This window comes from Fringilla coelebs (assembly GCF_963513975.1).
Source record: "Fringilla coelebs genome assembly, chromosome: 18".
Taxonomy (NCBI): Eukaryota; Metazoa; Chordata; class Aves; order Passeriformes; family Fringillidae; genus Fringilla; species Fringilla coelebs.
Genome location: NC_140044.1, coordinates 7661793 through 7675600, shown reverse-complemented (window position 1 = coordinate 7675600; position 13808 = coordinate 7661793). Strand labels below are relative to the sequence as shown.

At 51.4% G+C, this 13808-nt stretch overlaps 1 protein-coding gene across 1 annotated transcript; it reads left to right on the top strand.

The window, feature by feature from the left end:
• Positions 1-4192: 4192 nt before the first annotated feature.
• BPIFB2 (BPI fold containing family B member 2) lies at positions 4193-13362 on the top strand (the record flags this gene model as incomplete). Its single annotated transcript, XM_084218084.1, has 19 exons — positions 4193-4290; positions 5867-5930; positions 6870-6974; positions 7821-7893; positions 8718-8834; positions 9066-9159; positions 9424-9531; positions 9663-9800; positions 10217-10262; positions 10514-10574; positions 10818-10909; positions 11022-11198; positions 11510-11551; positions 11674-11838; positions 12124-12191; positions 12483-12528; positions 12794-12857; positions 12956-13032; positions 13294-13362. 19 exons carry the CDS (start codon positions 4193-4195, stop codon positions 13360-13362), a joined length of 1704 nt encoding a protein of 567 aa, XP_084074210.1.
• Between the last annotated feature and the right edge of the window lie 446 nt (positions 13363-13808).

Sequence of the window (13808 nt, the reverse complement as noted above, 5' to 3'; positions counted from 1 at the left end):
ATAGAGCTTCACAGCAGGAAAAAGGCAGGTGATGTCATTTGGGACATCCAAAATAATTGGTGGGGAGCAAAACAAACAAGGTCTTGTTTCTGGTGACTTCCACTGCAAATATTTCCTTGGAGATATTAGGAGTTAGGTAAATCATTGAGCAACCTGTGGGTGCAGACTCCGCCAGCCCTGGGTGCCTGCTGTGGTACATCATCCTTTCATCCTGCCTGGATGAGGACGTGGCTGAGATGTCATGCCCTGATAAAATACCTTTCTTTCTTTTTTCCTTCTAAATAAAATTGATGTTCTGACTGAAAAGTATGTCAAAACACTGGCCACCCCTGGCTGCTCTTACTTCTGCAGTTCTCAGGGCTGCAGTGCTGAGCAGTAAGGCCCTGTGTGGGGATGTGCCACACATTATGATAAATGAAGGACCAGGCAGCATCTTTTCCAGTGTAAAGACAGACTGTGGAGATAGTAATGGAGCCAGGTGTTCCCTGTCCAGGCCACCAGGACGTGCCCAGCATTCCCATCCAACTGATCAGATGTCACAGCCTAACAGATACCCTGGGCTGACAGATTCTTTGGAGAGACACCAGCTAACTGGGAAATGCTGCCCTTATCTAACTGGCATGGAATTGCTTCCAAGTCCAGCACCTCTGCCTGGAGTGCTCCAGGGGGCTGGAGTGGGATGTGCTTTAACAGGAAGGCTCTGTTGAGAGGCTGATGCCATTGACCTGGAAGGTCCCAGGCCAGAACTTGTTGGTCTGGGGTCTTTTTGAAGTTCTGGAAGGATTGTTGATCCCACTGTGGGCACACCACCCCATGCAACAGACGTGCTGCAGCTGCCCAGGGTCTTCTGCTTCCTCCTTGCTGCTCTCTCCAGGCCCCTGTCCTGATTGCTGCCCAGGAGACACAGAGACACTGCAGCAGCTCTTTGGGGCAGGGAAAAGAAACCTCCCTCCATGGGCCCCAGGCCAAACATGGTCCCCATGCATGGGGCACATCCTGACAAGCACAGCAAAAGCTGTCTGTGCTGAAGGGAGAATGCACCAGCTGAGGGGACTGGGCTGAACTCTTCACTCCCTGATGTGCTCATTGACAACAGGAGTGGATGGCAATGGCTGCTCCCCAGCTCTGCTGAAAAATAATCCAGAAAAATTGCTTGCTCAGTGCTAATACTTTCTGTAAACTTGGAAATAAATATTTCCAGCAGATTAGCCAGCTTTGGACACACATTATTTCCAGCTTTGAAAAAAATACCTTAGTTAAAGGCCAAGGAAGGGGTGGCAAAGATATCAAAGCACTGAAGGAGTTGTCACTCTCCTTGCAACCTGATCAGCCAGGACCTCTGGAGCACAAAGCCTGGCTGTCATGGTGAGATCATGACCTTTGATAAGATGGACGAGGGTGTTAACAAGATGGTATTAAGTTATCATTTATCCTGAATCACTTCATGGTCCAGGAGCCACTGTCCAAAACCTGAATTACCATGAAGACAGCCCCGACACTGGTCAGTGCACAGGGAAGGGGCAGGTGGCAGCTCTGGGAACAGCTCCTGCCCAGTGACCTTTCAGGCATGACAGTAACTTGGCCTCTCCCCAGTGGCTGCTGAATGCAGAGGTCTCTGACCATTGGATATTTTGGAAAAACCGAAGCAGATTCCCATAAAGAGAATGACATGGTGATGTCCAGGTCTCGCTAAAGTGACTTTCAAAGCCCCAAGAGCACAGAGCCAAATTACTGAGTGAGGACAGGAACCAGAACGGATTTGGTCAGAGGGAGAAGAATAGGACTGGTGTGAACAGACATGTTTGCCTCAGTTCCCTGTGCTTGGATCACCTGAAATGAAGCTGTCAGGCAAACAGTGAGGGGCACGTACCCCCAAGAAGAGCCTGAGACCTTGACAACAGCAGGGTCCAGTCAGAGCAGGCTGGGGAAAATATCCTAGCTATGGCTGGAAAATGGAGTGGATCTGCTCTGCCCTCCCATTGATGGCATCATTCAGACATGGCCTGTCTGCCTGAGGAAACCAAGGGTTCCCCTGCCCCTCTGGGACCAGAGAGACTGGTACATCCCTGCTGCTGAGGGATCAGGGCTCCAGGGAACATCACTGGACAAGGCTGCATGTCCACCCCAGAACACCAGTACCAGGGACATGACAGTGTGGCTCAGCAGCAGAGCTGCTTCATGAAAAATTCACTCGGTGTTCCCTGAGATTCCCAGCCTTGAATTCTCTAGGAAAGCTGTGGACAGATATTTGGATTCATTTTTTTGCTCTGCTCAAAAGCTTGAGACTCAAACTGTTCAATTTGTTTGTTAGCTAACACAAGAACAATAAGGGAGATCTGGCCCACGCTTGCAGTGACATGAAGAGAGGCATCACAAACCCAGTTTTTGTGTGGAGCTGGTTTTACAGCTCCTTCCTCACTCTTGAGGACTCCCAAAGAGAATAATTCCTTACACATGATGCAGAACAAATCCCTGTGGAGAACAGACAGGGTTTTGGAGCCTGCCTCCCCAGCAGGTTTTCCTGGGAGTAATTTCCTAAAAAAAACCCCACAACAATCTTTCCAAAGATATCCTCGATTCAGTGCCAGCTTCCTGTCACCAGGAAAAGATGTTCAAATCATGTCAGCTCGATGAAATCGGGATCAAAGCTGTTTATTGACTTACTAATGACAAGAAATTATCCAGGAGTCAGTGAGTTACACACTCAGGATCAATATCAGTGAAGCAGCTGATAAATACCAACACCAGCCCAAACCTAACTCCTTCTGGGGTCCCAATCCCTGGGCACACTGCCCACCCCTCACAGCATGTGCACCCTGGGAGCAGGGCATCACTTTCTTGCACCCATTTTGTGGCAGTGTGGGTGATGCATCCTGACAGTGCAAATATGATTTATTTAGGGATCAGCTCTTTCAGGGCACAGCCTCTGCCCAGCCATGCCCAGCTGGGTCTGACAGTGCATAGCAGGACAGTCTCACTAGGGGGTCATGAGGTCTTTTTATTTCAGTGTGTGGAGTCAAACTCTTGGGAAGCCAAAGGTACCTGACTGAAATGGAATGACTTTATGATGTGCTGGGGGGCTGCAAGTCTGCCTTTTGACAAGCCTTTGGGAATCAGGTGCTCAACCCCAAGGGCAGCTCTGTCTGAGCATCACATCCCTGCCTGCCAGGCTGGGACAAGGGGACTTCCAGCAGCACCAGAGCAATTGCTGCATAAACCCAGGGATGGCTGGAAATGCTGCTTTTCACCAGTCTGAAAGCTCCTTTGTGTGGCAAAACTGTGAGATCTGTTACAGTGCACGGAGAAGAAGGAGGAGGCGGAGGCGGAGGAGGAGAAGGAGGAGAGGGAGGAGGAGATGATCTCTGGGAAACAGGGATGGGAGGAGGATGGGACTTAGCAGAGCTGGCAGCACTTTCTGAAGGGTGCTGTGAAGGACCTTGCTCACGACTTGGGCTGCACACTGGGCAGGGAGAACTCTTCACCCTCAGAGCCCTCATGTACCCAGCAATAATTATTTATGGAAGATCAAAAGGTGGGAAAGTCACTCGCTAAAGAAATTGATCTGGTAGGGATTAGGGAAAAATTTGCCTCGTGTCTAATAAGATGTGTTTTCTCTCTCTTTGCAAACCTTTTCTCAAGAATGCCATCTTCTGGTTTTAAAGGAAGCTGAAGGCTTACATCCCTAAAAGAAGCTCTGACAGTCTGGGAGTACAAAGCAGACAAATATACATGGCATGGAATAGCACAACTAGAGCTGGACTGAATTTGTCCATAAAATCTGTGTTTAGTGAGAAAAAAAGAACTGCAAAAAGTATTTGTGTGCTGTAGAAGTCCAAACCTGAAGACTGAAACCTCTAACAGTGCTGTGACCTGCCCCTGAGGAATTGCCAATCCCGGCAAACCAGCCATGTGTCCTTTGGGACTTACCTCTGGGGGGTTTGTTCTGGGCATGTGGGAGCTCCTGGGGCTGAACCTCGGGGTGTCCCTGGTGTCCTGCCCCAGCCACCCCCCAACCATCAGGTTTGCAACCAGAGTGATTTCCATGATCCTTCTGTAAAGCTGCTCAGAGCAAAGTTTGGTCAGCACTGGGTAAACCCCAGGGAGGAGGGAGCCCCCAGACCCCCCAGCCATGCTCCCCATGGGCACTGGCTCCCATTAACCTTTTCCCAGTGATTCTCATTTGGACTAAGCCATGAAGAGCCCTGAGCCAGGGGAGAACACCAGGAAGACCACCAGGACACAGAAACTTTTCACCTTCAGCCTGAAGGAAAGACAGAGGAAAAGAGCTGGGTAAGGGGGAACAGTCAGAGCCTGATGCCCAGGAATTTTGCTTACAGCAAAGTCACCTCTTGCTGATATTCTCATTAACTTTTTCTTCCCCTTCTTGTTCAAACTTACCATTTAAATCTACTTTTAAATTTAGAAACATGTTTCTTCCCGATGAAAAAATCACATGGTCTAATTTTGAAAAAAATCAGGAAACATTTGTTTTGGCATTCAAAACATCTCCATGCCCCCATCCAGCATGGATCTGGGGGATGGAGGACTGCCTCTGATCTCTGATCCCCCAGAAATTTGGGGGTTGTGTTGGGACATCAGGGACAAAAGCTGGGGCACTGCAGAGCTACCCTGCCCAGACGGTGCTAAGGCAGGAGCTGAGGTGCTTTGTTGCCTTTAAGTTACAGTTTCTTTGTGTGTTTGTAGACACAGCCATGCAGAAAATCACCAGCTTTAATATCCCACTTGTTAGCAGGGAGTGATTCGTGGCTGCCTCCGGGCTGACACTTCCCAGCCTCCCACTTTTCTTTGCCTGTCCTGGTTCCGGGCTGGAGGCTGCGGCTCATCACTCACCCCCAGCTGCCTTTCCTGGCCTTGGTCTTGGGCTTTATTTCACAGCTTCCTCTGCCATTTTCTGCAGAGCATCACTCCCATTTAGAGCAGCTGAGACTGCTGGAGGATTTGCAGAATACGAGGAGTTCAGCACAAACCCCCCAGGGGAGAGCCTGTGCTGGAGGGCGAGGGGTTGCAGTGTATCATAAAAATCATCTCCATTAACATATCCCATCCCAGGACCCCTGCTGATCTTCTGCAGAGAGGTAAGGAACAGTCAGTGAATAAAACCTGACTGAGAAAGAGGAGAACCAAAAGAATTAAAGGGGATGCTGTTGTGTGAGCTGGTCCCTGAGGGTTTCCCACATCTGCCAGTATAAATAATTTCACTGATAAATCTGAAAGTCTGGGTAAACTCTCACTCTTGGATCCCAAATGAAAGCTCCCAGCCAACAGAGACTTGTGCACCAAGTCTGAAGGAAAAACCTCACCTGCTTAATTACGTGGTACAGACAGAAATGGGAGCAAGAAGAAACCTAAGATGGGCAGTGGCAGACTCTGCTCCTGGAGACACACATGGAATCGTGACTCTTGGAGGAGCGGCTCCCCAAAGGTTCCTGGGGTTGTACAAACACTGGGGGAGGACGTGGGCTCAGCTGGGGGATAGCCCAGTGAAAATTGGGGTAACCTCAATAATATTCTTACTGATATCAGGCAGGGTTGGAGTGAGGATGGGAACCTGCACCCGCCCACAGAACGGGCTCCTCAGCCCCAACCCTGTCCTAATTGCACCACGGGACACCCACACATCCCACCAGGCTGCAAACAGGCTGCACAGAACCCTCCTCCAGCCTGCTGCCGTCCCTTTGGCCACCACTGTGTCCTTCCCCATCCCTTCCTGGGTACTCCACCCAGCAGGACCCAGCTCTGGGAGCTCAGCCTGGTGAGGTAATGCAGCACAAAGTAATTTATTTCCTCTCTTCATTTCTGTATAAAACTTGTCATGAGGTTTAATCCGTCATTACCTCCCTCCCAGAGCTGTGCTCAGTGGCCTGCTGCTAAGCCCAGACAAGGAGATTTACATCTTATCTAACAGGAGTGTAAGATTTATGGATAACTCCCGACAAGGAGCACATCATGCCAGAAAGACACTTTTGTGCTAGTAACTTGATCAGTCATTATGCTGTGAGTTGACATCTAATTAAGCCTCCACAGGCATCATCAGGTCCAGAACAGCTCTTCAGGAGGAGAAAATCCACCTCTAAGCACCGTGGTGGCAGCTTATCCCCAACCCTTGCACTGCTGGAACAGATAATAATGCTCCCCAGAAAATCCCCAATCTCAGGGAGAGCCGGTGATATCACCTGCACTGGAAAAAGGAACCACAGGGGCAAATTCCCGGCTGCAGCCCTAAAACACAGCAAACACTCATTTCTCAGAGCCTTTCCCAGGCTGTGTCCATGTCCCTGCCAAAGTCAGATCCCACAAAACAGCTCCCGTGGCCGCAGGGGACTCGTCTGAGGGTTGCAACCTTCTCGATGGATTTACTTTTCTGAGCACATCTCTTGCCTCTCAATGGGCTGCCTACACCAGCGTGGAAGTGTAAATCCTGCTCTCCCTTGGCAGGCTGCTCCATCTTCATATTTTCTCCTGACACTGCTCCAGGATGCCTTCGATGGAAATGCACAGCATGGCTGGAATGCTGCTTTTCCTGGCATTTCCCTGCCATGCTGAGCAGGAAAGAAACACCGTGCTGGGGAGAGCCAAGGGCTTTGAACGTGTCAAGATGCACCTGGAGCCAGAGCCTGGCACCTCAGATCACTGAGGCACAAAGGACAATGGCTGCTGCCCAGGCTGCAGGTGTTTCAACAAGCCCTGAACACCTCACCCCACTGCCAAGGCAGTCAGACCAAAATGGGCAGCTCAACCCTCTCTGGAGACTGGTCATGCTGAGCTCATGGGGAGGGATGGGGGGAAGTCAGGACACAAAGGGGAACTGGTAAGGCCATGCAGGGTGTGTGTGTGTGTGGTGTTTGCAGGTGGACCATGCTCTGTCCTCCAGGCCAAAAGGAAGCCAGAAGAAAATTATGGATTTCAAGCACAGGAAGGAGAGGGTTTTATTCCCTGCCATGAAGGGTTTCACTGTTTGTGGAGATAGTATCAAAGAGAGTGGATTCCACTGACTATATTCTCAGCCAATTGTAATAAATATTGCCAATGGCTTTTGATAGGGAATGGGTTTAAGAGAGAAAGCTCACATGGGACATTTCAGATCTTCTGTCTGGTCTAAAACTCGCTAAACCCAATAGAAGCACTTCTGTTACCTTCAAAAGACTTACCCAGCCCTGATGAAACCAGAGAATGTCCTTAATAAATTGCCAGGATCTCCCTCAGGTCATGTTCAAGTCTCATCTCTTCTGGTCTGAGCTCCTGAGCCAGGAGAGTGACACAACCACAGCAGCCTCTCATAGAATCCTGGAACAGTCTGGGTTGGGAGGGACCTTAAAGCTCATCCAGTTCCAAACCCCTGTCACCTTCCTCTAGACTTTTCCAAGTCCCATCCAGCCTGGCCTTGAACACTTCCAGGGATGGGGCAGCCACAGCTTCTCTGGGCAGTCTGTGCCAGAGCCTCACCACCCTCACAGGGAAGAATTTCTTCCTTATCTCTAACAAAACCCTGCCCTCTGTCAGTTTAAAGCCATTGCCACTTGTCTTGTCATTCCATGGCTAGTCACAACTCCCTCTGCAGCTCACTTGGAGCCCCTTTAGGCGCTGGAAGGGGCTCAGAGGTCTCCCTGGAGCCTCTTCTTCTCCAGCTGAACAACCCAAGCTCTCTCAGTGTGTCCATAGCAGAGGGGGACACGGAGCTGCTGTCCCTGTGGTGTTCAGAAGAAAGGGTGGCTGCAGAGCAAAGAAATCCACGTTTGCTTTCTAACAATGTTTGATTTCTTGGCACCTTCCACCCAGAGGCCTTTCTTTGTGCTCCTCAGGAACACCACAGTGAAGACAAGCTGCCCCAGCACCTGCTGTTCAATCCTTCACCTCGCCAGGTCAACGGCCAAAGTAATCAATTCTATGGGGAAACAATAAAAATGGTACAAAAAAACAGAGTCCCCCCGGTGTCCTGGTTCCCAGCCCTCTGTGCCAGTTCCTGCTCCATCACCTTTGGGTAGGAGGATATATAAAACCAGCAGGATTTCTCAGTGTGGCCACAGCAAGACACAGACTGAGTGAGAAGAATGGGAAGACCAGACAGGAGAGGTAAAGATGCTTTTGCAAACTGAATAACTTGATACAGGCATTGCTCCTACTTCTGTGTGTCTCCATAAGGGCCAGCATTCACCAGAAGTGACGCTTTCTGCAAAGACTGAGATAAATATGTACGTTTTCTGCAGGTTAAACTTTCTGAATTACTTGGTTTCATAACACTGTAAGAGCATTACAGACATTATAAATGATTCCCAAATGTTTTTTCAGAGACAGATAACACTTTCACCTTTTCATTTGACTCTATAACTCCTCCATAACTTCCATTTCTTCCTCTATTAATTTTAGCTTCTGTTTATTTGCTATTTTTATACCAGTTGTGGCCATTCTGTGCTCCTCAGTAAGTGAGATATTGCTGCAGGCACTGTGTTAGCTCACAAGATTGCAGAGGCTCTTCAAGGCTGAACCTTCTGTCAGTGCTTTTGAGACACCACACCAGAGCTGTGGGCTGTTATTGCACCAAAGCTGACAAGCTCCACACCACAACCCCAGTCAAAGAGCAGACCTGTGGCTCTGTGCCTCAGTGGCCAGGCAAGGACCTGTGGCTCTGACTAGGCTTCTGTGGGTGCCCCCTTCCTCCCCCTCCTCCTCTTCCTCTTCTTTCTCTCCTCGTCCTCCAGGTGCCTGCACGGCAATGCTCTGCACCCTGAGCATCCTCCTGAGCCTCCTGGTGCCAGCTCACACCACCAGGTCACCCGACTGTGGGGGCATCCTCACCCCCTCTGGACTGAGATACCGTAAGTGCAGACCCACACCTGCCATGCCAGCAGCAGCCAGCGGCACCTTCCACTCTGCTGCTGAAACGCCAAACGCTGGCACAGAATCTCTTGCCACTGCTCAGCTCACCTGCCTCACCCCCTGCCCATTGCTAGCAGCAGGGGGTCAGGAAGGGATGGAAATGGGTTTCAGTCTGTCCATCAGGTCACAAGCTCCAGAGGCTCTCATAAAGCATCTGCCCTGTTTCACAGTTGCTGAAGTTTCCAAGCCACATGCAGAGTCAGTCCTCAGGAGGGACCTCATGGACTCGCCAGCCCCAGACCCATCTCCCACCTCTCCAAGCAGGTGAGTTGCCCTCTCTTGCCCCTGCCATACCCCTGGCTCTCACTGGTGTTTGAATACTGCGACAAAAGGCACTTTGCCAGCGAGAACAGAAATCCTCCTGCAGACCAGGAGGTTTAGAAATGAGGTCCTGGCTCCTTTCTTGGTGTCCAGCAGCAGCAGAACCCATGCTGCTCTCAGGGCATGGATTTATCTGGCAGATCTCATGAACATCTGGGGTTTCTCAGGGTCTGTGCTGGTCCCCCAACACCTTCCTTTCTGCTGCAGCAGGAACCGAATTATCTCAGTCAAAGTTGACAAGTTTTCCCTGACCCTGATCCCCGACACGGGGATGCGGCTGAGCATCGAGGTGGACCTGGGCATCGCGTCTGCCCCGTGAGTGCTGGGGCTGCCGGGCTGGAGCCAGCCCAAGCTCCTGGCTGAAGTCACCTGCAAGAGCAAGGGTGGCCTGGGGGGAGTGTGGCCAGCAGCACCCCCCAGCTCCAGCCTTCTCCTCTCCTCCACAGCTCAACCAGCAAGGAGATGAGGCTGTCCATCCTGGCAGACCTCCATGTGGACATGAACCCCGAAGGGAACCTGGAGCTGGTGACCTCTGACTGCAAACCCACCCTGGAGGAGGTGCAGAGCACCGAGGAGTCCGACAGGTCAGCCCCACAGCTTTCCTCCTTGTGGGATTTGGGTAATGGGTGAAAGAAGAAACTGAGGCACAAATGTTTCTAGGCATTGGGTTGAGACTTGCTCACTGCCCTCAAAGCTAACAAAAGCCAACACTAAAACTTTATCTTCATGGGAGGAGGTTTGGTCTACTTTTGGGGTGGTTTCCCCATTTTAAGAGAGTTTCAGTCTGTCACAAGGCAGTGGTACTTTTAGAGCAGTGCAGCTTTTAACGTAGGTCCACTGGAAATTCTCCAGGAGTTTGTGATTCTGAATTTTAATCATAGCTTAATAGGAAACAGTGGTAATTCTGTCTCTGGGTGCCCTTTGGGTCACATAAAAGACACTCACCCACCTTTGGCTGATCTGGTTTTCTCCTAACTTCTGTTCTGTTGTTTTTACCCAGCAAGTCCTCGGGCTCGGATGTGGACAAGCAGATCAATGTTGAAAAAGTAAGATAAAGTTTGTAAAGGCATAAGCCAGGATTGTACAGGTCTGTAAGAATTAGAACACTTCATGTCTACCTGGTGCTTTTCCAGGTTTTCCCCACAGCTCCGTGCTCACTGGATACTGCCATTGTCCCCTGGCTCCTGCTACCAGCCAATGGCAACATCCACCTCAGAGGCTTTCTGGGGACACCCAGTGCCAGAGACCCCCATGTTCATCTATCACCTCTCTTTTCTTTTTGTTCTTTATTCCGTAGATTTGCCTGGAAGTCTCCAAATTGCTGCTTTTTCCAAATGAACGGCTGATGTCTCTGGCAGGTGGGCAGTTGGCTTTCAGTCCCATTATGGACTGAGGGTTTCAAGGAGCATTTTGGAGCAGATTATGAGGTGGGACAAATTCCTACCCTGCAGTAGCAGAGGCTCTGCTGCCATCATCTCCCTGGGACCTGCTCCCTCCGCCTGGCTCTTTCCCTGTCTTTTTTATTCTGGAAACCCAGACACTTCCCAGAGCCTGTCACTCCTTCCCTCCTCATCCTGAGCATCCCTCTGCTCCATTTGCAGCTCCATTCCCCATCACACCAAACTGCCAAGTCCAGTACTTGCCCCTGGCTGCCCCCATGTACTCCGAGCAGGGAATTATCATCTCTTTGCAAGTAAGTCCTCCCTCTTACAGCCCAGCTCCAGTTCTTGGAAGAGCTGCTTCCACCAAGTCCTACAGCCCTGAGACACTTGAAATTCATTTTCTCTTTGCCTGTGTCCCTGCAGACAACTTTCCAAGTGGCAGGGGCAGTGATCCCCCTGCCAGTCAGCCCTGTGCCTTTCAGCATGCCCGAGCCAGCGCGCTCCAGCCCTTCCCACCTCATCCTGGCCTTCTCTGAGCACTTCTACACCAGCTTATTCTCTGCCTTGGAAGAGTCTGGAGCCCTCAACGTGAGTCTCCTGGTGAGTGGAACAAGGGAGGAAGGAAGGAGTGGGAGATACACACTTGGAGGGACAGCCCTGCCCTGGGAATGTCTTGAAGGAACCACAAGCCCCACATAGAAATGAGAGTGTGTCCAAGCACCTGCAGGAGTCCCAGCCCTTCACCCTAAAACTCCTAAAAATATTCCTGGTCTAATGGAGCATGGAGAGTTTGCCATGAGGATAACCTGCACACTGTTCCTGGCATGGGCTGGTGTGAGGAGGGCTCCAGGGGTGGGATAGCCCTGGAGCAGCCCCATGGGTCTGATCACGAGCTGTGCTCTGTGTTCCAGAGCTCGCTGACCACGGCCACCTTGGCTGAGAGGATCACTCAGGTGTGTGCTGTCCCTGTAACCCCAAGAGGCACCAGCCCAACTCTGGCAGTGTCCCCCAGCTGCCCACCCTGGGCGTGCAGGAGTGGCTGCCGTGCCCAGAAACAACCCCCCTCCCTCGGCAGATGGGCTCCCTCTTCCAAGAGGACCTACCAGTGGTGCTCCAGGCTGTGACCCGGAGCTCTCCCCACGTGGTGCTGGAGGAGGACAGAGCAATCGTGCAGCTCTTCCTCACTGCCCAGATCGGAGCGGGACCCTCCCTCTTCCAGAGCTTCCTGAGCGTCAACGTGGTGGGTGTGGAAGCTTGGGGAGCATGTGCTGGGAGTGTGTCCCTGCTGCCCAGGGCACTGCCCCTTCCCCTGAGCCCAGTGCAGCCACACAGGGTCTGACTCAGCCTCCTCCATCACGGTGCTCCTGGCGTCCTGCAGTGTTTGCCCATGCGGCATCACACGGGATGCAGGGAGCACAGGGCAGGAGGCAGCTCGTGGATGGGTTCCTCACACCCCACAAAGGCAAAGTGGGGCTGTTTCCTCACTCTGTTCCCTCTCTGATCCTGCCCTCTGTTCCCCTCACAGGACGTGACTGCCCGGCTCCACCTCAGCGTCGCCGACACCAGGATGATCATCGCTGTGGCAGCCGTAGAGTAATGACCCCTCTGCCCTGCAGGAGCCCCAGGGGGACACGTCCCACTCCCAGCAGGGAAAGGAGAGGCAAACTGGGCTGGGGAGGGTTTTAGAGTTTAGAGTTTGAGCGTTGCAGATGTAGCTTCTTCCCCAGCGAGACAGTGAAATTCCAGAAACATGGCTAGGGAGAAAAGTGGGAACTGCAGCTTCCACACTCCCACGATGGCCCAGATGGGGAGTTTGGGGAAAGAGGAGAAACTGCTTAGTACAGCTCAGCACCAGCAGCTCCTCTGCTGCTCTTTGTTTTCCAGAGATATCGAGCTCAGCCTGGCCACCTCTGACGTGGGTCCTATACTGGTGGGTACCTCCAGCTGTGGCCACTCCTGGCACCATCCTCTAAGAGCCTGGTCCCCCTCAGCTGCCCCAGCCACCCTGGGCAGTGGGTGCCAGCAGGGATATATGGAAATACTGACTTTGGGTGCTTGCTGCACCTGGAGGGAGGGACAGTTGAGTGCTTGTGGGAGAGGAAGAGGTGCAGTGAGCATCAGGACCCTCTCACTGGTCTCTGCCCCTCTCCTGCTTTAGCCCCACACCATGAGCTGACCCTGACCTTCCCCCACAGGCTGCCTTGCTGGAGGAGCTGTTCCTGCCCACAATCCGTGAGGAGGTGCCAGCCCAGATAAACAGTGAGGAGATGGGAGCTCTGTGGGTGCTGACATGTGGGAAGTTCAGCATGGACCCAGGCAGCACCCAGCTGGAAACTTTCCCTCTTTCTTTCTCTCAGAGATCCTGAGACAAGGGGTTTTCCTGCCCCACATCGCCAGTTTCACTTACACCAATGTCAACATCACCATTCACAAGGTAAGAAATAAGACATTTAAACTGCTCCCTGCTGTGCTTGATTTAAAGGAAGCCTGGGAGCAATGCTAACCTCCCAGCTCCAGAATAAATCAGAGCCTGATTGTCCAGCCCTGGTAACGTGCAGGACCAAGTTCCACTGCCTTAAATTGGCCCAGCCCCTCTTTAGCGGTGGCTGGGGCCGTGGGGGTGATGGGGAAGCCCTGTGTGGGCTGATGGAGCCACACAGGCACCATGCTCACTCCTCCTTCCTTCCTTGCTCAGGATTATGTCTTGATCCCCTGCAACCTCCAGCTGGAGGCAAGGACTGGAGAGGCAAGAACCTGGGAGTGAAGTCTGGTGTCTGGAGTAGAACAGTGGCAGAATCATTCAGTTGACTCTCACATCATGCTCCGTGGTTTGCCACTGCTTGAAATGTTGAAAATCTTCTTTCTTGACTTACTGAAACATCATGGGTTTATATTCTGGATAATAATGGTGCTGCACTAGCACCTCTCTCTTTCAGCCCTGTTCCTGGTAGTTTTGTTGCACAGAGAATGGATTGTAACAACACTCTGTGCTTTAATTAAACATTTCTCTTTAATTCTGCATTTGTTGGTCTGACTATTGACATTTTTCCCCTCTCAACAATTTGTACCTATAAACAGATAAATTTTGCCCATCATGTCCAGACCCTACATTTAATTAATCCCCCTCATTTACAAGGATGCAAAATAGACTTGTGCCTCTCAGCTGCAGAACAACACAGTCCCTACAAGGAGAGATCTTTCATCTGCTTT